Raw genomic sequence first — 27,113 nt, forward strand, 5'->3', positions numbered from 1 at the left:
TAACAATTGAGACTGCAATTAACATGAACAAGTGTCCTTATAACTGTTATTTTTAACATCCATAAGACACAGACAGACAGAGCACTGCGTAATAGAGACAGACAGAGAAGTCACTAGATATAAAAATAAACAGGGAAGGCACTGTATAATAAATATATTAAAAAACAGCTAAGGGGATAGATATATAGGTAGATAGGAAGGAAAGGCACAATATGATAGGCAGACAGAGAAGCTGCTATATAATAATAAAATTACTGCTATTACTATATAGATATAGTTCACTGTATAAAAGACAGACAGAGAAAGCACTACTAAATGAAAAATGGTACAGCCTTTTTATTAATCAACAGATACATTAGGAAGGCAAGCAGACAGTGAGAGTACATGTAGTTGTGAAAAGCACTAGACAGACAGATAGATATGGAAGGCAACGTATAACAGATACAAAACTGTCGAAAAAAACAGGGTATGTAGTAAATAATATACAGGCAGAGAAGCCACTAGATAGTTACATAAATAGACAGACATGAAAGGCATTATATAAGACAGATAGACAGGAAAGGCAGAAAGGGAAACCAAAAAGTAATAATACAATTATTACTACATAGACAGATAGACAGGGAATTCACTATATAATAGGCAGACAGCAAAGGCACTATATAAGAAAACAGACAGAGAATGCACTAGACAGACAGATCTCAGCATTAGCAATATATTAGTTTTATTTTATATATATATATATATATATATACACAGTATATATGTGTGTGTGTGTGTGTATCTGTGATTTATGTCAATAAAATAAATGAAAAATGATTCAGTCTGTTTATTATTCAACACACGCTGCAGGAAAACAAGAAGGCCGTTAGAGTACATATAGATCTGAAAGGCACTAGATAGACAGATAAATAGGAAAGTCACTGTATAATAGATGTGTGATGCTCTTTTTAAAAAAATTAAAAATTGAGACTGCAATTAACATGAACAAGTGTCCTTATAACTGTTCTTATTTTTAAGTTCTGTAAGACATACACTGTCAGACAGATCACTGAATAATGCACAGACAGAGAAGTTACTTGATAGATAAACTGGGAAGGCACTGTATAATAGAAGATATAAAACTGTCAGGATAAAAAAACAGCTAGATAGATAGATACCATGTTTCCCCGAAAATAACACAGGGTCTTAATATTAATTTCTCCTCCAAAAGACACGTTAGGGCTTATTTTCAGGAGATATCTTGTTCTTCCCTGAACAAAAATCTACATTTCTCTCTATTATAAAAAAAAATCTTGGAAGACGGTATGTGATTTTCTTAGAGACACTTCTGTTTCTGTTTTAAAAATGTGTTTACACAGATTACTATAGAAAGGGAACACACATGAAATGCGTGTGTTCCAAATAACGATCTATTATTTCCACTCTAAAACTCCACTTCAATCCCAGATAATCAATCAAGGCATGAGCTAGGAGAAGTTCGTGCACGTTCTAAGTCGGTGGGGGGAAGGAATAGCCGGCTGCTTGCAGCTTGTCTTTATCTGCACATTTAGAAGACAAAAGACGCTGGCGGAGAGGTGCGAACAGATTTAAGAAGCGATTTAAGTTGGGACGGATCTACAAGCTTTTTCGTAGGCTCTGGTAATTCTAGTGTTAACAAGTTTTTATTTTAGTGTCTTATCAAATGATGAGTTACTCTTTTAGAATGCTTTGCCTACATACTGTCTTGCTACTGCATATTCTCTACATTTGCTTGAATTAAACACTGGTTTCTCAGTGTCAAGAGTAAATCCACATAGGCTGGTATGCTTCTGCAGTGCAAGCCACTGTTTACTTTCTTATTTTAATATTCATCTCGCTCTCAAACATTCCCAAAAGATTCAGTGGCAAACCTGACCGCACTTGTATATCAAATTCCAGAGCTTTCATTTTGAGCTTGTCCTACACTGCAGTTCCCTCTCTATTAGCTCTGATTTTATCTTAGCATGCAGGTTTATTGTGAGCTGACTTTGATACCAGCCTGAGGGTGACAGGTTTGGACCCTGCATATATTGAGCATCATTTTTTCAGGCTTCTTTGCTCAGAATGCTTTTATCTTCTGGAGCTTGCCTTATTGTTTCAGTTTTGCTGTTCATTGCCTTGAGTTCACAAAATTGAATGTTACTAATAGGCCATTTTAATTACTAAACATAACCCAGAAGAAAACAGTAAATAAACACAGTGTGAATGTATACATTTTGAAAAATGAGAAGACCCATTTCAAATGAAAATGTTGATTTAATGTCATTAAAAATTTTAACTCGCTGTGTCTTGTGAATTCTTTGCACTGGATGCTTAATCCTTTCTCTTTGAACCTCTTACCTACTTTGATCTCCATGATTACACTCATCCTTTACTCTGCCCAGAGGTTTAACTGGCATTTTATGAGGACAGTGAGGGCACCTGCTGTTCTTATCTCCCTGTTTAGTATCTACTTGTGCCTTAGGAACAGTCCGTACAAGAAGATGAAACAATCTAGGACAGACAAGGGGCATGCTTTAAATTAACCAATCACATATTAATCTGATTAACAAATTTCTTTATTGAAATAAAAAAAATTTGCGTAATTTTCACAATATTCCACTTTATAAATAAAGGTTTTGTTCACATATAAATGTTGCCATTTCAAGTGTCACACATGGCCCAAATTTCATACTGCTAGAATTGTTGCTTAACATGTCCTGTCTTAAAAACGTAGAAAGCAGCATTCCAGTTAAAGTGCCATTTAAATTCCCCTAACTTCCATATTCTATATTTTCTTCCTCTGTTGTGTTATATTGTCATGAAAATGCACTTTGTCTCAGTCTCACAAGTATTCCTTCAGTAGTGTGGTGCACAATTTTCAAAACATCTTCCAGCCTTTTAAGAAAAATGAAAGCACAGGTATACTTTTAGGATCTCATCAGAAATGCCATTTGACATCTAAAATCAAGACTGTAGCAGTCTGGTTTGGGTATATTGATTTTCAATTTCTTATTACTCTGGGCAGCAAATTTTCCCTTACACTATGTAAGCCTTCCTCCCACATCTCCAAAGACTTTTCTGTTAGTTTATTACCAGTTCTGCATTAGCTCAGTATAAGTGAGGCTGACAGGTAATGGCTAAGGTGGACTGCTGCGCATCGACATTTGGTTGTGTCTTGTGCCTCATGCTGCCAAGATTGTCGCTGGACCACAGCCATTCTTTATTGAATTGATCAGGTCTGAGACTGTTACATTGTGTTAGTTAGTGATTCATTTCACAATTAGTCACATTAAGCAAATATTTTAAACTAAGCATACATGTTGAGTCAGTACGTGTCTTCACTGGTCAAAGATTTTGACAGTTTGCTTGCAAATAGTAGTATTTGTCCAGGAATATTGGTGCTTTGCTGTGTAAATGTATTATATTTTTATTAGAATCAATAAAGCCTATGAAGCATACAGGTATTAATTTACATAACTGTAACTTAAACTGTGTATATGGTTACAAATAAAATACAATCAAAAAGACATTTGACCATCATTTTAAACCTGGCTCTATATTTTCCAAAATGTAATTGACAGTTTTACTCATTGTTACTAGAAGTAACAGCCATATTCCAGTACTATTCCAGTGTCTCAGTTATGAAGATTGTCTGAAAGACAATGATGAGTTCATCCATTCACTGAATCACCTTAGTCCAAGTCTGCAGTTGGAGGCCCCAGAAGCTATCTATCCAGTCCCATCACAAGGCACAGTCACACTGTGTCATGCCAGGATGTTACCATTTAACCCAGTATAATTTTTTGGTGAGTCAAAGGAAAACTGAAATTCTCAAAAAGCACATTCAGGCATTGGGAGAATATAGAAGCCTCATGCAGATGGGATTTACACTCGGCCTTCCACAGTTGTTAAGCAGTGCTGCTAAACACTACACCAATTTCCTCCATCATTTAAGTTATGCAAGGAGTAAGAGATTATATAATGCAGCAATACAATATAAGGAGAGCAGTAATTAATCTTTAGCAGCATTAAAAGAACAAATTTAATAAAGCACAAACATACTGATCAAATTGTTCAGTGATATAGTATTTTCAAATGTGCCTAATCCAAGTGAAGGTCACGAGGCAAGTTAAGGCAGGAGGCAGTTGGAGGTGACGTGCAAGTGCTCATGTGCATTCACAAGAGGCCAGAAACTTCAAGTGCTACTCTACACCTCACCATGTTAAAGGCATATTATTTGTTGTGTGTAGAACCATTCCTAGATTGTATCTATTAAATGCTACAGTAATGAATAAAGTTACAGTTTAGAAATGATATGAAGTAGCTGTGAGAAGATTGAATGTTGAGTTTCTTTTTGATTTGTTACCATGTCACCCTGTTTGTTATTTTTTATTCCTATTTTCTTTCACTGTGAGACAAGGTGTACAGTAGGCAGTTGTTAACCTTGAATTTGAAATGTTATGTATTTCTAATAGTTTCTAAAATAATGTGTTGTATGTTTTTCTAGTTATTAAACCCAAATTAATTAATTTATCTCACAATTTAGAATAAAGGTTAGATTTTTATTAAAGGCATTACATTTCAAATCCATTTTATAGAACAATTTTAAGTACAGAGGTAGATTCTATATAGGTATTTTAATTGAATTAAGTCTAATAAATTGAGTGATTTTTTGGGTAGTGATTGCAACATTTTGCAAAGTTGTGTTACTTATTCTTACATTTTTTATTAATGAAAATACATTGCAGTAAAAAAAAAGACATTTGCAATTTTTGATTGGAAAACAGATTTGAGTAAAGACAGTGTGTCGGCTTATTAACAAAATTATTGGGGCTATGTCTGCAAGTCCTGCAACACCAGGGAAAAGCTTAAGTTGCAATTGCTTTTCTTCCCAGCAGATGGCAGACAACATTGCATTCTGGGCCAAGCACTAGTGGGATGGCAGTGCCAGTTCTTGTAATCTGCTGTGTATGTCGGTTTGATTGTTCTTGTACATAAACATGGCATGGCACTAGGTTCACTGACACTAAACATTATTTAGCAGTTGTTTTTATCCTCTTAATTACATGTGTGTTACTTAATTTTAAGTGAAAGAAAGAAATAAATTGCATTTAATGGTTTAGCTTTGTTTTAAGCTGTCAGAAGCTGATTAAGTGTAATTTAGTATTCGGCTTTGGAATAATGTGTCCAGGTTTCTTGTTTCATTAAGTGCATTTTTAATTCAGGTTTCCTACTAACAACTTTTTAGATTTACAAATTGCTTTGTAGCATCTTGTACTTTTAAATAGCATAGATATGTGTGTTGTTCACTGCTGCATTATAAATTTAATTTATTTTTTTGCTTCTGCTCTGTCACTGGGTTTTGGAAGAACAACACCTGTAGGCTTTCCAAGCATCAGTCAGCACAAAGACAGGAACCAACCTTGAAAGAAGAACCAACCCATGAAAAAGCAACACTCCACATGGAGTTCCCAGTCATTCTAGTGCAACCCACATGAGCATAAATGCAGTATACTATTATACCAGGCAATTCCAAGAATTGTTTAATAGTAAAGCTGACATGCAAATGCAGAATTCAGTGTATCCAGACTACAGTGGCCTTAGAGTGGTAATTTTAAAACTAAAGACTACTGCATGACTTACCATAGATGGCCAATGGCAGACAAGTTGAAATAGTCTGAGGCACTGTGAGCAAAGTTAAACACATGGCTCTGCTCAGAAATTTTTTGAAAGGTTCTCAAATTTTTTTATTGCCTGCTTTAATTGAACCCTTAATATCGTTTTGTCTTCATCCATACTGTAGTAATAAATAAATGTAATCTGAATAAATGAGTAACAGGTAGAAATTGTACTTTTTCCATCTCGATATTGAACAGTGTGTACTGATAAAATATTTATACAATTTAGTATATTTGTTAAACAGTCTTTAAACAAAAACAACACTCCGATCTAGTGATTCAAATCAAGGGTATCAACATCTTTAATGGCTTTAGCTCCAGTCTTTTGTGTTCTTTTTCATGAGGATACAAAGACACACTCACAGGCTACATTCTAGGAGCCACTGAAATGCAGACTTCCTTATAGTGTATGCTTATCACAAGCACCTCATGTGCTTAAATATTACATTTGGCACGTGGTTACTCTCCAGGTTACCTTAGTAGCGTTTTGGAATGACTTCTGACTTTTATCATGTCGATCCACTTTGGACAAAGTAAACAGAGTCCCCATTTAGCCTAGCAAATCTTCATTTTTAGATCAACTGAATGAAAAGTGAAAATGGCTTAAACAGATATAACAATATTTCTCTAAGTTTGTTAATTGATAACATACTAAAGTTATTATGGTATGATATGCTAGTTGTGTATTGGTATCTTTTTCCATATGTGTAATAATAAATACATGGGACTTGGGCCGTAATAAATAAATAAATATTGGCTTTCACAGAGTCTTTGCATTATCAAACATCAGCTTTATATTCACCATTACTGGGGAGCTGTCCAGGGTACCAGATTATGTTTTTTCCATCTGCTGGTTCCACACAGCATTCACATGGCTTTCTCATCTTTTTCAACATTTTCGCAATGGCTTCTTGCGATGTGTCGAGTGACAAGCACAAAAGTCAGTCTAGAAATGCAGTTATTGAGTGACTTGTGTGATCAAATATATACAATATTGTAAACATGGCTACAATGTTATCTAAAACTAAACTAAACTTACAACAATTATTTACTAAACGATTCCTTTGTTTAATTCTCTGTCGAGTATCTCTCAGAGTACAATTAGATATAAATATTAATATAAAATTCAGCTTAGAAAAACTGTGTACTGCTAAAAGTGATGTAAAGTGTATAAAAGATGGAAAGAAATAGGTATATATTATTTCCAGTCTGAAAATAAAAACAGAAAAGAAAGTTAGATACTCAAAGTGTCTGCTGCATAGCCTTAATCTCCAACCTTCTGTTTTTATCTCCTGTGTGAAAATAACCTTTTGCTCTTTGTTTTTTCATTCCTTTTGCAGATGCACACTGAATGAAGTCATTCACTAACTCCATAAAATTTGTGATGCTATCTATGTTGTGTAATTTGGAAAACAATATACTGTGCTTAAAGTCTTTGAACATGTTTATTTTTAACAAATTCTTCTGACTCTCAGCAGTAATGTTGCTCTATTTTGATATTAAATAAAATCACACAGTGTAGAAATTGAACAATTTCAGTTTGGCAGATTAGCCACCTGATAAAAAGTGTTATGCTTGTTGTTTTGCATTGTATGTTAAATACAATATTCAATATAAACTAACTGATGAAAGAAAGAAAGATGACTACTGCTGTCACACCTGCTTCTCAGTCAGGTAAAGTTTACACATTATCCTCACATTCACTTAAATGATTGAGAAATTTGAGCTATTCTTTAATCAAGATTGCAAAAACAGTTCTAGTGTAGCCGCTAATTATTATTATTGTAGGAATTAAAAACGTGTATTAACTTCAGAAAGTATTTATTAATATAAACCAGATTAGGTGTAAAAAAGAACATCACAATCTTTAGGAAATACTGATGAAGATGATGAAGCAGTGCATGAAACTTTGGGAGCTTGTCTTAAGATTTGCTAACCATTTCTGCCTTGGTGTAGTCTTCTGGAAACAGACCCACTTGTTGTTCCTGCCTTTATACCTAAAAGTGAGACTTAACCAAGGCAGGCCTTTTTTTATAGGCACTGAGCCAGGATGACTTGGATCTACGTGTTGTACAGTGCACTAGGAAACATGTAGTGGTCCATCTCTGTGTCACTAACAAGCCTTTCCTATAGCATTTCTTTTCTGTCCCAGGACGGAATGTGAGAAATTTAAAATAAAAATGAAATACATAGGGTCTACTTTAATTAAACCATGTTGAGAAATTCTGATTTATCACTGCGCTGGAGAGTGGCTACAGTATAGGGCCTATGAATCTATATCTGAACCTCTTAAAATTAGTCTTGGAGGTTTGTTCAGCCTGCCTTGTTAAGACGTATACCAGAGAGAGTGGGAGGTGGGCCAGGTGCAAAGTGTTGTGACCTTGCTGTCATTACACAGCTCTGTACTCCTCCATGAACACCCAATAGCAGAGCACCTTTGGAAACCTGTGAGATTTGCTGCACAGAATTAGAAAGTCTAACACTGAAGTTGCCATGTCCATGCTTTATGTTATTTAGGAAGTTGTTCAAAAGATAATATGTGAAGTGGGAACATTTATAGAGTGTCAGCTTCCCTCTGCATAAACTTGCAGTCTTAGTAAACACAAGCAAGTAACGAGTCTTTATAAGTTAAAATAACCAGGAGACTTCTCATAATTCTAGGTCTTATTGTGATGACAAGACGAGTGGCCCAGTTCTTTGCCACGGATCACAAAGGTCCACAGTAATGATTTATATGGTCTTTCGTAATTCTTGGATGAGAGCAAAGCAGCCAGATGGTCACCTTTGGCTTTAGCTTTAATCATAAAGAAACTTTAAGGGCTTACACAGTAACTACTGGTTAAAGGATATACTGTCTGTATGTTTGTGGAAGTCTAGGCTTCTCCCAGTTTACTGGCCATTATGATTTGTGTTGGATACCAGTCAGAAGGCCAGTGTAACCATATTTTTATTGACAGAATGCTTAGCAAGTCAACCACACTGACAGTGAAGCACTTTTTTGAGTCTATTGTTGAGGGCGTAGCTGCAATTTGATATTATTTATGAAATCATCAGACCATGTGCTCATCAAGATTCAACCGTAAACGTTTCACTACTTGTATGCTATAGGGTGCTTCATGTGTAAGCATGAAATCGGTCCTCTGTGTGAAAAACCAGCCAGAGCAGTTTCTGGAGAAGGTGGGAGCAAACAGTTTGTCTGAACTGGCTTTTTCATCATTCACGGTCACTGTCACAAGAAATGTATTTTACTTACAAGAAGCACTTGCTGTATAGCTGCTGTCTACTGGAGCAGTTAGGCATGCGTTACAATGTAGACTTTTATTTTATTTGTCCATGTCTGTTGCTGAGATTGCTAAACCATCTGTGATGTCGTTTTACACCTGGTTTATTATACTGTAATGCCTCACTTGCTGTCAGACTGCAGGTTACCTGACTGAATATTTATTGCTTCAGCCCACTTTTTAAAAATGTGTTGGGAATTAGAGATATTAAGAATAACACTATAATGGGCCCTCGTTTGTTCATTTTCTGCACGAACAGGCTGCAACAGAATGTGAAAGTTGAAACCACAAAAAAATTCTGAGTAATATGGGAATACTTACAGCGTGCATACAGTATTTGACTCAAGTTTCGTTAATTTGAATTTTAGTTTATTGCTCCTATGAGAGGAGTCCCTGTCTCTCTGCATGTGAGCTGCTTGAACAGCCTTAGCTCTTTCTTGTATCTAATATTATCATCTCAAACTTTATATGGCTTACATAAGAAAATTATGTTTACTGTATTTTGTAATAAAATGTCTAATAGTCTATTGAGGAGACAGAAATTAGAAAAAGATAGAATGTGAATATGATCCGTCACCTTTTAATTACAGGAATGGAGTTTAAAAAAATGGATGTTATGTAAGATTAAAAAGTAAAAACACACCACCTTAGGTGATTTGCTAAATGTTGTTTTTTTTTTTTTTTTTGGTAGAAGTCGTGAAATCAGAAAATCAGCCTTGAACGCACCCTAAATATTAATTATGTTTTTTTCTTTAGCCATTAGAGTTCATCAATGGTAGAATTGTTCTTATATTTCAAATAATTTAATAAGTTTTAGATTACATATTTCTTGGCTATTATTTTTTTCAAATTAGCTTGCTTTGTGTAAAATGCTATGTTTTAGTTTTGATCTTTCATTTTCCTCATTCTCCACAGCAAGCAGTCAAGGAGAATGTTAAGAGGAGGGAAGCGGAGGAGAAGCAGAGACGTGTCAAAATGGCAAAAGAGAAGGCAGAAAGAGAAAAACTTGAGCGACAGCAGAAGAAAAAACGTTTGCTAGAAATGAATGCAGGTAAGAAGCCAGTAAAGCACACTTGCTTTCTCGGTTGCTTGGCAAATCTAATGAGGAAAGCTTTATTTATTTTCCCCAAAGGGAGGAAAAAAAAAAAAAACAGCTGAAAACTTGGCTATGCAAGAATGCTGTGCAGGCTACAGAAAGCACAGACAGAACGTTAAAGGACCTCTTTTATCTTAAATATGAAAACATAGTGAGAGGTGTCTAATTCTCTCCAAAACCACAGAACTCACCGCTGCATTTCTTCCTGCTCTTTTCTTCTTTGTTCTACTTTGCACTTCATCTACCACTTCACAGTATATTGGGAATTAGTACCAAAACAATACTACAGATTTTACAGCTTTTTAAAAATATATTTCAGGTAGTTATGTAACAGAATCACTACATCTTTGAAGAAGCAGGAAACATAAAAGCAGCACCATCATCAACACTAGCTGAAAATGGATTCCTTATTAACAATATGTAGTTTTCTTTCACTTTAATATTGCAATATCAGGAAGTCCCAATATGATAAGGTTCATCCATATCCACACCAATTACATTGACTTATCTTTGGATGTATAGTGAAGCTGAGTAACATATCAAATTAGCACATGCCTTTAATAAAATCAGAGCAGTCATTATATTAAAATGATTTTTTCCCTTTAGGCTACATATTCAAAATTGAACAGTTGCTGCCATTGGCCACAAAATGTCTCCTCCTTTATTTTGTGGAGTGATAATTACCTGCATAGTTATCCTTTTAGTTATGTCTAATATTGTCCCAGCAATACGTATGCTATTCAGTGACTGAGACCTTGAATTGTAAAGCACAAAGTTGCCTTCTATTCAACTCCCATTCAAGTCACTTCACCTAACAGCAGTCCATATGCAGACATTATGTAAGCAAAAGTATGGCACACTAGTGATTTGTAGCCTACTCTGGAGTAAACATTTTATAGATCACTATTTTTCAACCATTATGCCATGGCACAGTGGTATACCATGAGAGCTACCCATCTGTGAAGGTACAAAATCTTCATGTGGTCAAGACCTGTCTAAGGAAGACAGAGCTGGAATAAAAGCAGCTCAGTGATCGCTATGTTGCAGACACAACACTTGGAGCATTTCAGACGCATCTCCAGGCTGTTGGAGTTCATCTACCTGGGCATGTGGTTGCCAATGAGTATCACAGGGCCAGTGGATAGTGGGCATATGAGTTACCTCTGTGGCAGAGAGGGACTGGTAAAAGGACATAGCAGCTTGAACATGCCACCAAAGTGCTCACTAAGTGCCATGTCTACAAACGCTGATCTTGGAGCTGCTTTTTACCAGTGTTTTCAGTAGTCCTGTCCCTTCAGACAGCTGAGCTTGTGTATGAGATATAATATGTCTGTGTTTAATAGAGCTGTGGTGTGCCTTGGTATGTTTTTGGTTACAAAAAGTGTGTCACCCTAGAAAATATGTTTGGAAAACACTGGTATAGATACTATACATAAATCTTATAAATCTAACTATAATACTCTCATTCATTTATTTATCACTATGAATGACCAGTAAGCAACACTTTGTGAATCTTTTCCAGACTAGATATTCTGGCACATTTATTTAACCATCTAATAAGCAGATATGACCTGCCCTTAAGACCCTGTCACATTACACCATTTTTCCATTGATTTTCAGTTGTAGACTTCATTTACTTAATCTTAGTGAGTCCGGGACACTCAGAGCTTACTTCAGTGACTTCCAGTCATGTAGTCTATCATCCCCAGTGACTCAGGCCATTAATTCTGCTAACCAATTTGCTCCACAACAAAACCAAACAGATTTGACTTTCGTCTCAAGTCCTATGTATGCGTAAGCTGACAACCAATGAGCACTCACCCAGAAGTACAATGCATCTAATGCAATAACAAGGCATAAGGAACACTGGTGTTTTGGACCTCTCAAATAGACGAGATGCCATTTGTCTGATGTTTGCTACTTTACATGCAATGACAGATTGAAAAAAATAAAAAGGGTAGAGACTGCAGCTGAAGTCACCGTACCTGTAATGCATTTATATCCACCACCAGCACATTATTCACTGTCAGAAAAGGGGAGAGCTGGCAATATTTTGGAAAATTGAAATTGTGCTGGAAAGTCATCACTGGCTCATCTAATTTGTTTTCTCATGTGACACTAGTCAGGCAAACTGACATCCTTAGGCAACGAGATCAGCAACCTCCGTCATCCAGTATGACATACCACCCGACTAGAGGTCTTGTAATAGGATGCTGACTTTTTTCTCTTTTGAAAGAATATGAACTTTACTTGGTTTCCATTCTTCTACTTCTGTAGTTTCAGAAGGATGACTAAATGGAAAGGGTTGTTCCCATCCTTCACCTATGACCTTCTTGGGTGGAGTCATAGCCAGCACCACAATTCTTGTTGCCCTGCCTTGTTGTGTCCCAGCACTTACAATCCCTTTACGTACCTGTAAGAAGAAGAGGAGAAGAGAATAATTGAGGCGTCCAGAGTTCTCAGCCTTCTTCTTAATTGGCTGTTTTGTACTCTTAGATTGTTTGGCTCAAGAAGACACAGCAAGCTGTGACACCCTGTAAACTTCCATCCGCCAACTGCCTCTACATCATTCTATCCTGCTTAACTAGCTTAGGGCCACATTATTTTTGGCTCCAGTTCTTTATGGACGTAGTGTTTGTCATTATGTATTATACATGTTGGTAGACCTAACTTGTAGCAGTTTGATGTCCTTTTGAATTCTCAACATGGGGAGAGGCTATGAAGAGCTTGTTAAATAAAGAACTAAACTTCACATTCGATATGCCCTTCAAGTTATAATAAGTGCTGTGTCTTCTTTCGCAATCTTAACATCCTGGGTGGCACATAGTTCCCTAAGCCTCCAGTTGCCCTCTCTGCGTTTGTCCTGGACTATGCGCTTCTTGCAAAGAGAAGAGACTCATTCTTGAGACATTCAAACTACTCAATCATAATTTAAATTACCTCCTGTGTACCTTCAGAACCATGAGGAGTTGGAGTGAGCTGTAGTTCTGGTTAATCTTTGAAATGTTATTTATGTATACTTTTGAGACATTATGTAATAAGCTAAAACAGGGTTTTTATTGTGGTGGGTGTTTATTTGTTATCTTGCTTTATTTTTCTTCCTTTATCTTAACTCTGCTAAGGAATTTCTGAGGTAGCATGTTCAAGCTTTTAGCGCTTTTAAAGCTTTTACTTCACTCGGCCAGTTATGCTGGGTGCTGTGGGTGAGTGAAAAAATGTGGAATTAAATAAACTGGTGTGCTAACCTTCACCTGCTGTTCATGTTTTGGTCCATTATCACTACCTGTTAAAGGAAGCCCTGTGACGGAAGTGTAGAGCATGGGTTCCTTTATGGTGTTAGTGATTCAAACAAATTTACTTCTTTAATATGCTCGAGTCTTCACTTCGATTTTATATATTCTTTAGCTCATATTTCAGGTATTTTATTATATTAGCCAAAAAAAAAAACAACACATGAAGATCCCCTCCACCCAGCCATTTATCATTTATTCCTTATCCCTGTGATAATGGAGTCTTACATTTTAAACTATGAAATTCTTTTGTAGAGAATTTTAACATAGCACCACAACAGAAACTAACTCTGGACTCTGGACCGGTGACCCACACTAGGCCAATTTAGATTTGACAGTCAGCCGACAAGTACATTTTTGGGGCAGGAGTACATGTAGGCAAGCGCACAGTGTTTACTAACATACCAACTCCACAGAGAAGATAATGACTAGGTCGGGGTTTGAACCCAGCCTCTTGAGAGTAGCAGCACTAACCCATGTACCGCAGTGCTGCTCAACAGCACCAAAATCATTCTTAAAGAAGAAGAAGAAAAAAAGTAGCATGCTTTATACAATAAAAAGAAAACTATAATAAGAACTTAAATACTCTGTCGATATGCTAAAATGTATACAAACATTTTCTCATTCCATAATTTTAAATTATTTGCTGCTCTTATGGACTACCTGTACAATTCTTCCAAATACATTTGCACATATGTAGCTAGGGTTTAGAAATTAATTATCTTTAAAAAATAAATAAGATCAACATATGCCCTCAGATTTTCAACAGCATCTTAATCTAAGAATAAATAGTCCATAGTGAATAAAAGCTGTACTAATTGAGAGAGCTACTGTCGTCCTGTTTTCTTTTACTCATATGAGAAAACCATTCCAAACAAGCTGTTAATGCTGGTCCATTAGTAAAGCTCCTAATGAATGAATTGAATTCCCAGAGTAATGATTGTATGAAAAAAGGGGGCTAATATTTCAAAAAATGTTAAAAGGGAATTTTTCCTGTGCTAATTTAGTTCACATTAATATTCTCCAATGTATTATAAGATCACTAAATGCAATTATCAGTATCTTGAGAAGAATAGTGTGCAGGGGAATTTAGTAATGGAGGAGAAGCAGTTGTCAGAACTGCCGCTTCATATAAGGAGTCACTAAAAGCATGGTCTAATGATGAAAGCAGAAACACAAAGCCACATTATGTGTAAATGGCTCTAAAATTAGATGTACATAATAAGTACAGTTCTAACCTGATAAATAAGAATAATTGCTAGCAAGTAAACCTGTATAATTACAGTGTAAACAGTAGAAGAAATTACCAGAGGTGCGCTCCAGCACTGTTGGTGGCTCATGGAGGGATCTGACTGGTCACACATGCCATGAACTGGCAATTTTTAGGTATGAAACACAGTGATATAGATGTAGTGTTAGTTTTAAATTATTGTTTAATTAACAAGAGGCCTAAGTGGGTATATTTTTTACAAATGAATGTACAGACTGTATACCTTTTTATTTATTTAATCTTTTTTCTTGCGGTACCACATTTTTAACCAAAAGGCTAACGCCTAATTCTACTGGCTGGTGGAGGCAGATTTTTCATTGTAAACCTGCAAGCTACACATTGCAAGGCAGCTGGCTCCAAAGAGCAGCTCAGAGTGGATGTGACTAATCTTTCTAAACTTAAATGACTTTGTTGCATTACCTTATTCTTATGTTTTAGTTTGGTAATCACTTTAAGCTGAAAACGGTGCTTTGTTTATAAAGGACTTCAAGTTAAAGTAGGTAAAAAAAGTTAAAATTAAGCACGTAGTATGCCGGCTGAATACATAATTATTTATTAGTATTGCTGTGTTTCACCAAAATAAGCCTGAAGCAAATTAAAAGCTCCATCAGTTAGGCCTTATTCCCCCCACGATTGGCTCAGCTCACATATACAATACTTCTTTTCATTAATTAGTGGATTCTCCAGTTAATTGCAGATGATTTAGTTTTTTAGGCTTTCTTTGTAAAATTATGCCAGAAATAACTTATGAACAGGCTGAAAATAACAAAGCCTTACACTGACGCAGTAAGCAAAAGTTTCATGTAACAGGTCTGTTTCTGAGGAGCAGTGTCCTACTGATGGTTTATTATACTTTGACACTCCAGACATTATTAAAATGTCTAAACACAGGAAGGATTGGTGCCCTAGGACTCAGTTACACTCATCCCTCCCCAGGAAGCCCCAACAGCGCTTCTGCCCTTAAGTGGTAAACATGGCACAGCACGATTTACATCCTGCAGTGTGGTTTGCCCATTTCTTTTACATTAGCCTAATCAAGTTCAGGGCCTGAAGTCCACAGGTGGGAGAAAATACTAATATTAATTTAATTGAGGATTTACAATGGTAGCAATACATTACAATGCAATAGTTAGTTCAGAAATCATTATACACTCCATGTTTGTCATGATTTCTAAGAAGAATTGGCATGGCACAACCCCTCATTTAAATGCGACCTTGTCAGTCCCTATGTGACCTTGCGCTCACATTTCTGCTGGCTCTTGCACCCTGCAGCAGCCTCGTTCCAAACTTAGAGAGCTTTTCCCTATAGTGCTCCCCAGCTATGGAATGCCCTGCCAGTAGCCATCAGAAATGCCCCTACTCTTGATTTTTTTAAGAAACTACCTAAAACATAATTGTTTAATTTAGCTTTCAAGGATTTAAACAGCTTTTAAGGTTTGTTTTTCTTTTACTTGGATTTTCATCTGCATCACCTTACGTTAGATCCTTCACCCTTATATTTCTGTACGTGACATGCTTAATTTGAATTCTTTTGTAATGTTGCCTAATGTGGAAGGCACACTATAAACTTCTGATTAACTGGGTCATTGCCAGCAATACACTCTTTGATAAAGTAATGCATTAGACATGTCCTTGGTACAGCATTTCAACCAAATGCTTTAGTGCATTTGGTTGTCTTGTAATTTTAATCACATCCCATATTTTTTGGTTGTTTTTTAATTCACATTCAATATTTATTGCAAAAAATTAACTTAATGCTAAACATAAGCATTTGGGTGCATACACACCTGAAAACTCTATAATGCTTATTGACTTTAAAGCAAAAATTAGGTTATGCAAATGGCAAGCGTCCATAAATGGTTATGGGAACTTTAGACGCCATCTTCATTTCCCATTATCCCTTCATTGAATTAATTAAAAACATGACCATGGTTCACTATGTGCTTTCCTCAGATGTGTATTCACTTCTGCCTTTTCATACAAAGTAAAAACAATGACAATGGGACATTAGGCAATAATCTATGAAAGAATCATTTGTCCTCTTCATTCTGCCTACTTGCCCACTTGTTGGTGCCAGCAGCTTCAAAAGTTTTAATGCATGTTAAAAAGTTTATTTGTACAAATAATACATTCCATCCTTCTATCTTTGTCAAACAAAAAATTAACAGCTGAGAAAAGACAAAAATATCATACAACATATACAGAAACCACAAAATAAAACTATTGCAAAACCAGCATTCAAAAATTAGACTGTAATATTTGAAGTGGTACACTGCTTTAATATATTTGTGTTTACATAGTTCAGCCTGAAAGAGAATATCTTTACAACTCTTCAAACCTGACAAAAAACAGATGCCTCATGACCTAGGATGTTCAGTTTTCAAAATGTGGCCATGTATTCTTATGAAGATTCTCAGTGACAATGTGAACAGGTTGTGCATCAAAGGTCATCCTTGGGCATGAATGGCATGTGGTTCCTTAATTTTAATAACACTGTGATGCAGGGTGACACACGAAAAAGTAGCCCTGCACATACTGGAACCCACACCTGAGTTTAGCCACAGCAAACATTGTAAGATGAAGCTAGCTCTGTTGTCTGTGTGTGCTGGAGAGAAGACATGTCATATTCCTTGGAGCAGTGTATTTTGATTGTGGAGTTGTCTGTTTGTATAGCATCCTTCAAGATGACACCTTTTCGTGGAACAACATCCCTTTGTGAGTGTTCCTGTGAACAGAACAATTTAGCAATTGGTTGAAAAATGACATACTACTGGTTCTGTTATTGATGTACCAAAACCAAGAAACACTTCTGTTCTTACCTCAGAAGTTATCGCTGACATTGTGGATTGTATGGATGAAAAGTCTCGATGAATGGACGCCACAATTATTATAACCAATGGGTATGATATACTGATATGCACTTAGTCGTGTGCCATCTTGCATAATCTTCAAAACAATGATTACACTATTGGCTGTATCACATAATTTCTTTGTTAGTAACATACAGTGAGAAAACCGGCCTGTTTCCTTTTCGGAAACAACTTTAGAGCTGCAAAATTGAACAGCTTTTAGAATAGGAATACTGTATTTGGCAATGTTACAAAGATTTATTTTGTGCTTTCATGCATTTGTGTATTTAATCTGATGCATACTAGATGTAAATACAGCCAACTGTTTAATTAAAAATGTATCTGCACATTGTGACACTGCATCTGACAAGCGAGCCGGTATCTGAATGCTGTAGTTAAACTTTATCATTATCATCTTCGACAGTTTAACGGACATTTTTCATTTTTAACCAGGTGAACTGGTTGGTCTCGATTCCTTTTCATCCACCGTCTGTGGTTTTGGATATGTTCTGGGGTTAGTCCCATTCTTTTTATATCACCTTGACACCCTGTACAACCATGTTGTCTTTAGCCTCCCTCTGAGATCCTTCCCCTCCATTTCCACCTTAGTATACCTCTTCAGCCAGTCAATTCATTTCATTCCATGCGCATAAACCAGCTTAATCCATCCATTTCTCCTTGGCACAATGCCGATCACCTATACTCCAAGTCTTTCTCTAAACTCAGCATTCATCTTCTTCTCAATCAATGATACTCCTCATTATTACTCACATTTCATTCAACTTTTCACTTACATGCCATAGAGGCTCCTTTAGAAGTCAGGGTGATGGACTGTTCCCAGAATTTCTTCCATGTCTCTGTCACTCTTGGTATCACTGCTGTGCACCCCACCTCTGTCTGTACTCAGCATGTCACATAAGTGTGGCAATAGTTAAATCTTTGGACTTCTTACACTGAGGTTGTGAGCTCAAATCCTGCAACTGACACTGTGTAACCATGTGTAAGTCATTTCATCTGCCTGTGCTCCAACTGGAAAAAGAAAAGATGTCAACAATTGTATACCAGATGTTGTAATTCGCCTTGGATAAAGCTGTCAACAAAATAAGTATATAATAATGAATAAGTATCCCGACTTTCTCCAAAACAACTCCAAGGCTGCTATGTAAATGTACACTTGCTACATCAGCATTCTGCAAAGGTTGCACTCTCCATCTACAGACTCAACTCCACTCCATCTTTAACGCACACACTACTATCAACGTATGCACTGGGTTGAGCTTCTCTCAACACCTCTACCGCCCAGGTCACATGGCCATGTTCTCACCTTTTCCACACCTCCTGACCTTTTTTTTTTTGGTCTTTCTCATATTTACCTTAATGCTTCCAATAGTTCCTTTTCAGTATCTTCTTTTTAAATTTCTTTTCACTTTTTGCCATTGAAACAAGATCATTGACATTCAAGAGCACTTGTGACAATCCTTCACACACTTCCATGGTCACCACCACTATCACAAAAAGAAACAGATTCAGAATGGATCAGTGGTTCAGCACCACTTTCACTTCAGAACACTTATTGTCTCCCATCTGCTGTCCTGACCATCATTCCAAAGACACGAACCATTCAGTTACCTATATACTTATAATATTTGATTAAAATATTTTTTCTGTTTTCACCAAAAACTCTAAAAGCTGACTTAGAACACAATAGCATTAGGTTAACACTGCTTTCCTCAGTGTCAAGCAAACTTAAAAAGTATATTTTGTTTGAAAATAAAAATGTATACAAAAGTAGAATTGTCAATTTTCCAGAACAAAGGAAACGCATGTTAACAGATTTTCATCATTATGTACACTTCAACAAAGCCTTTAGTCTTTGTTTTTGTGGCTACCATTTCACTTATGTTGACTGATCTAATATTAAAACCCAGATTAACAGCCCTGCACCATTTATAGTAAATCTTTTATTTCCGCAGTACTTGCAGGGCATGTTAGGAACGTAATACAGCCATCATCAAATTCTGGAGGGTGGGAGACTCTCATGTTTGAGTTGACTAAAAGCATGAGGGAAACGACTACAAAGTTAAAAGGATGAAACTAATCTGAAAGGGTGCTGCAAGTTGGTATTCTAATTCACTCTAAAATCTGTAAGAAGAACATCTGTTCAGGTCATTTGCACAAGAAAAACAAAAGATGGATTAACATCTACTCTGTCTTCAACCATGACATATTACCAGAAGAATAAATACTGTCACAGCCTAAACAGCAGAAGATTAGGACAGTTATCCAGTATTTTAGTATTGAATGAGAATTGATCATCACAATAGGGTTAACTACACATGACACTGTACAAACTGAAAACTGATTGCAAAAGAGGTGCAGATGGCATGCACAAGGACTTTAAAGGGATCTGGGTAGAGGAATATGTTTTGCCTTAGTGTAGGACTTGCAGATTCTGATAGTTGTGCCAGGAACCTTTGTTACATACGTCAGCTGGAAGTTTATACTTAACAGGCTTTGTGATATAACAGAAAAGCTTTGGATTACGCGCTGTCAATCACAAATAGACAACACAGGTTCTGGTTGGCTGGATGCTGAAACTGGTAGCTCAGGGAATAGCTCAGAGCCTCTAAGATTTCTGTCTCTTACTGATTTTCTCTCCTGTATTCTCTTTCTTTCTGTTTTTTTTTTTTTTAAAAAATACATATTCTAGTAGTAAAGATTTGTCCTATATGCCCAAATTTCAAATACCATCCTTAACAGCCTGGGTTCCCTGATTTGAATTCCTTATTAGTTTTTCTTTAGTCAGTTTTAATGTTAATTAAAATGTGGTATAAGCCTTCTATATACTACGGACCTAACACACTAAATTGTGGCTCCCTTGTGCTGAAGCCATCTTGAGATCACTTGTTCCAATGCACTGATTCTGAATGGATTATTATTGAACTGAATCTGGAAGGTAGACCAGCATGTCTCTTAGCCACCAGGACAGACAGAAGCGTATAGTAGTGGGAGAAAAGGAAATGATGAAGGAGATGAAAGTGCATATGGAGCTTAGCTAATTTACCTCTTATTAGATCGTTGGGGGAGAAGGGGACTCATACTATATTAAATGAAGCATGGATACAGTATGATGTTGAGACCATCAGGGTTATAAACTGGTCAGTAACATATGACCTATTATTGAGAGAAGTTCACAAATCCTCTTTAAGCAAAAAACCCTCTAGAATTTAGAGCATAGTGAAGAAACACACTCTTATTCCGGTTTCAAGACCTGAAACTTTCATAATTTATGAGATTTTTTTTTTTTTTTTTACAGAATATGAATAAGATGCATTGGGCGCCCAAAAGCCAATCAGTCTTTCCTACACTAACTCATGCAGTTCCCTGCTGAAAACATCCCATATATGACTATTTTGAGTATATAGGCGTATACAGTATTTGAAATGGCCAATGCTGAAAGAAAAAAAAAGTTGTTTGAATGCTGACATTTCTTGTACTTATTAACAGGCTGTGTTATGAAGGACCTCTGGCTCACTAATTGCAGAAGAGCAGTGACCTATACAGATGTTTGAGTATGAACTGCTTAGTTCAGGTCGTACCTCAGGCACTCCAGAGTACTTTTTTTACCCCACTTAACCATGTTTAGGTATTTTTTCAGATCATTGTCCTGCTGCAAATCCATCTGTCCACCAGCTATTTCTATTTTAGCTAAGGCAGGAGGTGTCTGTAGATCCTTAGACGATGTTCCATGATGTCATAAATAACTTTACAACATTTGTTTCTCGCAGAGACATTTTCACAAGTCTTTTGCAGATTTTATTTAATTTGAATTACATGGTTCTGACTTTGGTTCGGTAGAGCACCAGAGCCTTATATGACCAGCAGACATGACGGCATGCTTGAGTTAATGATGCAAATGTTAATTGCAATTTCCAATCAGTAAATGTTCCCCTTGATTGAGTAATAACCATTAATCATTATATCCTGCTTGATAAAGCAAAAAACAAAGAATACATTTTCCACAAAAGGTTTTATTTATACATTTCGTATGTAAAAATTTGTTTTAACTTTAAATGAAAACATTTCACAAACTGTCCCTTTACATTACTTGAAAGCATTTTAGGCATTTTTTTAGGAACAGGAAAATATTGATATGCTTGGGGTCAAATATTTAAATAGCATCTTAAGTATCAGGGCTGTCATTTGTTTTTGTGGACACATTAGAACTGGCAGTCACACAAAACAATAACACATTAATTTCTGGTAACATGGGATATACTTCCTAGCTTGTACAAAAAAAGTGATAGACAAAGCAAGAAAATCATTTGTGCTATAGAACCTTTCACCCCTGCTTGGTAACCTGCAAAAGAAAGCTGAAGGAGCGGCCATGTGTATGAGTTCACACAAGCTGGCTTCACAAACTGTTTCTGTAGGAGTCAGAGCTGAGCCTCTTACTGAAATAATCTAGGCGCTGTGGGCACAAAATTACAAATAGTAGTAATAAGACAAAAACATACCATGAAGCAGAAAAATAACAAACTCCTTGATGCAAACAGGTTGTCTCAAACATTTTTCTTCAGCTATTCTAAAAGATCTGAAAAGCTTGAAAATATAACTGCATTCACCTGCTATTTATAGTGGAAATGATCACTAAAAAATATGTGATTTCCATGTGCTTGCTGGACACAATCAAGAATTAACTGCAGAGAAAGATTAGCCAGCTGTGACACCTAACAGACACTTATTTGTATGCATATACAGTAAATAGTGTATAGTTAGTATATTTAGGGGATTGCTGCACAGTAGCATGTGTGAATTTCTGTTTCACTTCAAAAGAGGTCATTTGCATTATCTGCAGGATATGCACGGTCTTCAAGCACACAGAATAAGAAGGTGCTTGCATATTTTGTTTGCACTCACAAGTATTGATCTTTACATGCAGAACTGGACTACATGCCAACCTCACTGTTGACAATAGTGTACTGGGCATGTACGAGTAGCCTATTACAGTGGTTAAGATGAATGTTAAATCAGACGTTGACTTGCAGTGCACCTGTAAAACGCGCTATTGAGCCTCAGTTCGTTATCATTGGAACTTAAGTGACAACGATGTTTTATACATGTATTATCATGGTATGCCCCTCTACTTACCCTTTACTTGATTACTTCAAGGTTAAGTGTACTCATCAGGTTCGTTACCTGGTTGGTCTACTCTCGCACCTTAAGTGTAACACATGCATACATAGATACGCACAGACCCTAACCACAAAAGTACCATATGAATGATAATATTATTCTTCTCTTTATGTTATGTGGGTTATGTTCATTAGTGGGACAAAACATTTTTTACACTTGAACTTTACATATTTGATAACTGTTTATAGCAAACCAAACAAATGAAGGACACAGCACTCTGTCTTTTTTTTTTTCTTTCAGACATTGCTCAGTGTTAAGATGTAACCTATAGAAGATCTTGTCGAATACACTGTAAAAATGTAATATAATAAGGAAAAAGGGAAAAAAAAACACTGAGCAAGCCAATACATTTTGCGGCACTCCATTTTGATTTGACTGGAAAGAGCACTGAGTTAAATTAACAAGCAACAGCAAGGCTTAGGGGATATACACAGGCATTACTAATGGCCTATCAGATTCATGTGTAGTTCTTAGTTTGTTTTGGGGTGGGCAGTCCATTGAACCCTGACTATTGAGAAAATGGTAACAATTACATTTACTTTCTCAGTTTAAGTTGCATTTTTTAATAAATCTAAAACAGGAGCTATGGTTTAGTCTTCTTATTTGGACTGGCCATGTGCAGGTAACCAACTTATGATAGTTTTAAAAAGAAGAATGGGCAAGAAACAAACTGAATGCATCGTATGTAAAAGAAGCAGAATAATCTTCTAAGCAACAGCAGTCATGATATGGTAAAATTAGTCTTTGAAAACACAAACTGAAACAAACACATATCCAATTTACTGTATAAAATGCAAATGCCTTGGGATTGAAGAAAAACTAAGAAAACACAAAACTGTAAGCAAAGCCCTTTGTACTATAAGTAATAGGCAATGTCATTTCAGAAAGATCCTAATTCTTGGACAAAATAAATGTATTGCAAAGCAAAGAGATGGAAATGGAAAACACAAAAATGGCCCAAAACTGTATAAGATGCATTGTTAAAACAGAGATTCAACAGGGGTATCAAGAAAGGAATCAAGCAAAAGAATAAAAGAGAATTCACTAGGCAGTATAGTAAAGCTAGCAAATGAAAACTCACTGAACTAAATAAACAAAGAGTGCTCAACCTGGCAACAAGAATCTGATTGACTTTGAAAAGCAGTGGAGGTCACTCTTAAATTATGATTTAAAAAGAAAACCAAAAAAGTTTCATTAACACACAAACAGGCAGACTTAGAGGTAAATTTGACTTTCATGATGCAGATTGATCAATCACAGAATCTGTATCAAGTTTACTTGCTCGTGGGCATTTAACTGATGAGACTGTAGTTATAATGGGAAATTGCTCAAGGCTTTTCTGGATCTGATAAAGTATTTTTCTTATTTTTGCATTGACGATGATTTGACAAAATATTTGTGGATCACTTAAAGGAAATCTGCTTTGAGGCACCAATATTGGATAAGATGTCAAATTTCAAGAAGAATTTCTTATGTACTAGGTGGCATGGTGGCACAGTAGTAGTGCTGCTGCCTCATAGTGGATTTATGTTCCGGATCCTTCCCTGAATGGAGTTTGAATGTTCTCCCTGTGTCTGCATGGGTTTCCTCCCACAGACCAAACACAGGTAGGTTAGGTGCATTGGCATTTCTAAATTGGCACTAGTGTGTGCTGGGTGGGTGTGTGCCCTGCAATGGACTAGCAGGCTTTCCAGGATTTGTTCCCTGCCTTGCACACTATGCTAGCTGGGACAGGCTACAGCACACCCCTGCGGACCTGGCTTAGTATGAAGCGGGTTGGCAAATGACTGACTAACTGATTTCTTATGTTTTTGCAGCCCAAGTTTGCAATATACATGCTAGAAACCTCAAATACAGATATGCTGTTAGCCGTACCAGCCAGGTACTATAAGCAGACTAAGTAACAGGAGTTGACCTTCATCCTCAGGAAACAATAGACTGTTTTAGGTGCATTTTAAAACTTTTGGAGTTGAGGATGAACAATCTGACAGATTCCACAGAGTGATTTTTTGAAATATATGAGAAATAAATCCCTATAAACATGTAACAGGCCAGGAATTTTAAGCCTTTGCCTTCTAGGATTGAGTGAGGAGAAGAGAGAGCTCTAAAACACCACAAACTAGCCTCCAGTTAAACATGGTGCAGTTCATAACACGGGTCTGAAAAAAGCAGGCCAAACCAATCTGGTGCCACTGTGCTAACACCAGTGTTGTTGATATAAAAGTATTTAATGTTGTGCATTATTATGCAAAAATACAGTACATTTGAAGGCACTGTAAGGCAGAGAGAGAGCTAACACACTTGAGCTGAAGAGGTTCTCCCTTAGTAAAACTTGATAAGTTGCTGCTAATTGACATGGAGACCCCAGATTCGCAGCTAGCCACTCCATGTGTGTATGTGAAATGGGAAGCAGTGAGACCTTGAACAGGCATCTCACCAGTGACACGTGGCTTATGAAGTCAAGGTGGAGGTTTTCCTTCACATTATAAATTAATTTTGATTAATCTTATAAGTAAGCATTTTTCTTCAGACAGTTGTTTCACATTTCCAATACATCCCCCCCTCTTTACAAATGGACCTTTGACACTGAGCCCCCACTGTTTCTTCCTGAATGAATACACGTTAGCCCCACATGACTGAAAAGAGAGAATGCGTCAGATCAACAGTTTATGTTTCCGTGAGGAGGTACATATGATTTGTAGCCATACAGAAAGCAGCTAATCAAATAAAGAACACTTACTGAAAGAGGTGCTTTGAGGGATCAAGAAAGCAAGTTTATTATTGTACCGTATGTACAACAGAAAGCTTATTGAAAACTCTTGTGTATTCATTTTTAGCTATGGAACAATGGCTTAAATTGCTGCAACACCCCCACTATTCCATTATTATTTCATTGCTGTACTCGGCTAGAAAGTTCCATTCTCTAACTCCTCATTAGGTTTCATTTTTTTAACCTTCAGATTGATCTTATCTCTCTTTCTCCAGAACCCAATATTTAATGTACAGGTACACAGAAACTCTTATCTATAGCCTCAGGGTAGATTCATTGGCAGTCTTGCTGAGCTATCCAAACCCCCTGCCTAAAACTTAGTCAGACAAGTAATACTGGTGGGCTTATCTCAACAGCAAAATACAAAGCCATTGTTAACCAGCATTTGGCTTTTACAGAAACACAAGGCTATTCATTTACAACATGATCTCAAACCCAACGCTGAGCATACTTTTATTTCCATGCACGTTTTCCCATTTATCAGTAATGTGATCACATGTTAGGGCTAACTTTAGTAGTGCTTCCTGACTTGGTGTGTACATGTTTCCAATTGTAAAAAAGTTAGTACAGTTCATGGCTGTCTTAGTGAGTTTCAGTTGAGGGAGCTGATTGTACTGGTGAAGATGCTGGCAGCGCTGATATATAAGAATCAGAAGCCACTGATTCCAGTGACCCGAATGAGCACACCTTCAAAGTCATAAAGATACCTAAAACATAAAGCTGACAAAGCTGATAAATATTTGCTCGATCTACATGTTTAAATTACAAGAGAGATTTTTGAACCTGTGCCTGCCATCTCTTCATTTACAAAGTACTTGTGGTACTTTAGACTTAAATATAAAGCTGAAATACATAAAGTCACACACATGGTAAGTTCTGAATTTACTTATGAGATGACACAGCACCTTTTGCTGTCATCTTTGGCAAGAAGGATTCCACAAGTGAACTTTCACCTTATAATGTAAACAGAAAGGTTATTTTATTTTTGTTGTGCTTTTATTTAAAAATTAACAGGAAATTATTTATTTGTCCCTCCTAACATATGTAAAAATAAGACAGAAAATTGTTTTGCATAACATTGCATTACTAAACTCACTTAATCCAATTCAGGTCAGGAAGCACACACACACATTATCCCAATGGGCCAGTTTTGAGTTTCCAATTACCCTAACCTGCATGTCTTTAGAGATGTCAGGAGGAAAACTGGCACAGCCAAAGGTGAACACATATGAGAACCCTTTGCGAGAAAACAACCTTCTCTTAGGCCTTCCTCTTTTCCTCTTCCTTGGCAGCTCTATCCTTAGCATCCTTCTCCCAATATAACCAGCATCTCTCCTCTGCACATGTCCAAACCAACGCAATCTCGCCTCTCTGACTTTGTCTCCCAACCGCCCAACTTCAGCTGACCCTCTAATGTACTCATTTGTAATCCTATCAATCCTTGTCACACCCTGTGCAAATCTTAGCATCTTTCACTCTGCTACCTCCAGCTCTGTCTCCTGCTTTCTGGTCAGTGCCATGGTCTCCAACCCATATAACATAGCTGGTCTCACTACCGTCCTGTAGACCTTCCCTTTCACTCTTGCTGATACCCGTCTGTCACAAATTAATCCTGATGCTCTTCTCCACCCATTCCACCCTGCCTGCACTCTTTTTCACCTCTCTTCCACAATCCCCATTACT

General features: G+C 36.7%; 1 protein-coding gene across 1 annotated transcript in view; it reads left to right on the forward strand.

Annotated features, from left to right (window-relative positions):
• Positions 1 to 27,113, forward strand: part of LOC114650158 (protein diaphanous homolog 3-like) — a 1,033,571-nt gene that overhangs the window by 841,598 nt on the left and 164,860 nt on the right. Inside the window, exon 25 of the mRNA XM_051925675.1 lies at positions 9,875 to 10,010. Within this exon, the coding sequence (XP_051781635.1) occupies positions 9,875 to 10,010 (136 nt within the window). The remainder of the gene's footprint in view (positions 1 to 9,874; positions 10,011 to 27,113) is intronic.

The sequence above is a fragment of the Erpetoichthys calabaricus genome, chromosome 4, assembly GCF_900747795.2.
Source record: "Erpetoichthys calabaricus chromosome 4, fErpCal1.3, whole genome shotgun sequence".
Lineage (NCBI taxonomy): Eukaryota > Metazoa > Chordata > Cladistia > Polypteriformes > Polypteridae > Erpetoichthys > Erpetoichthys calabaricus.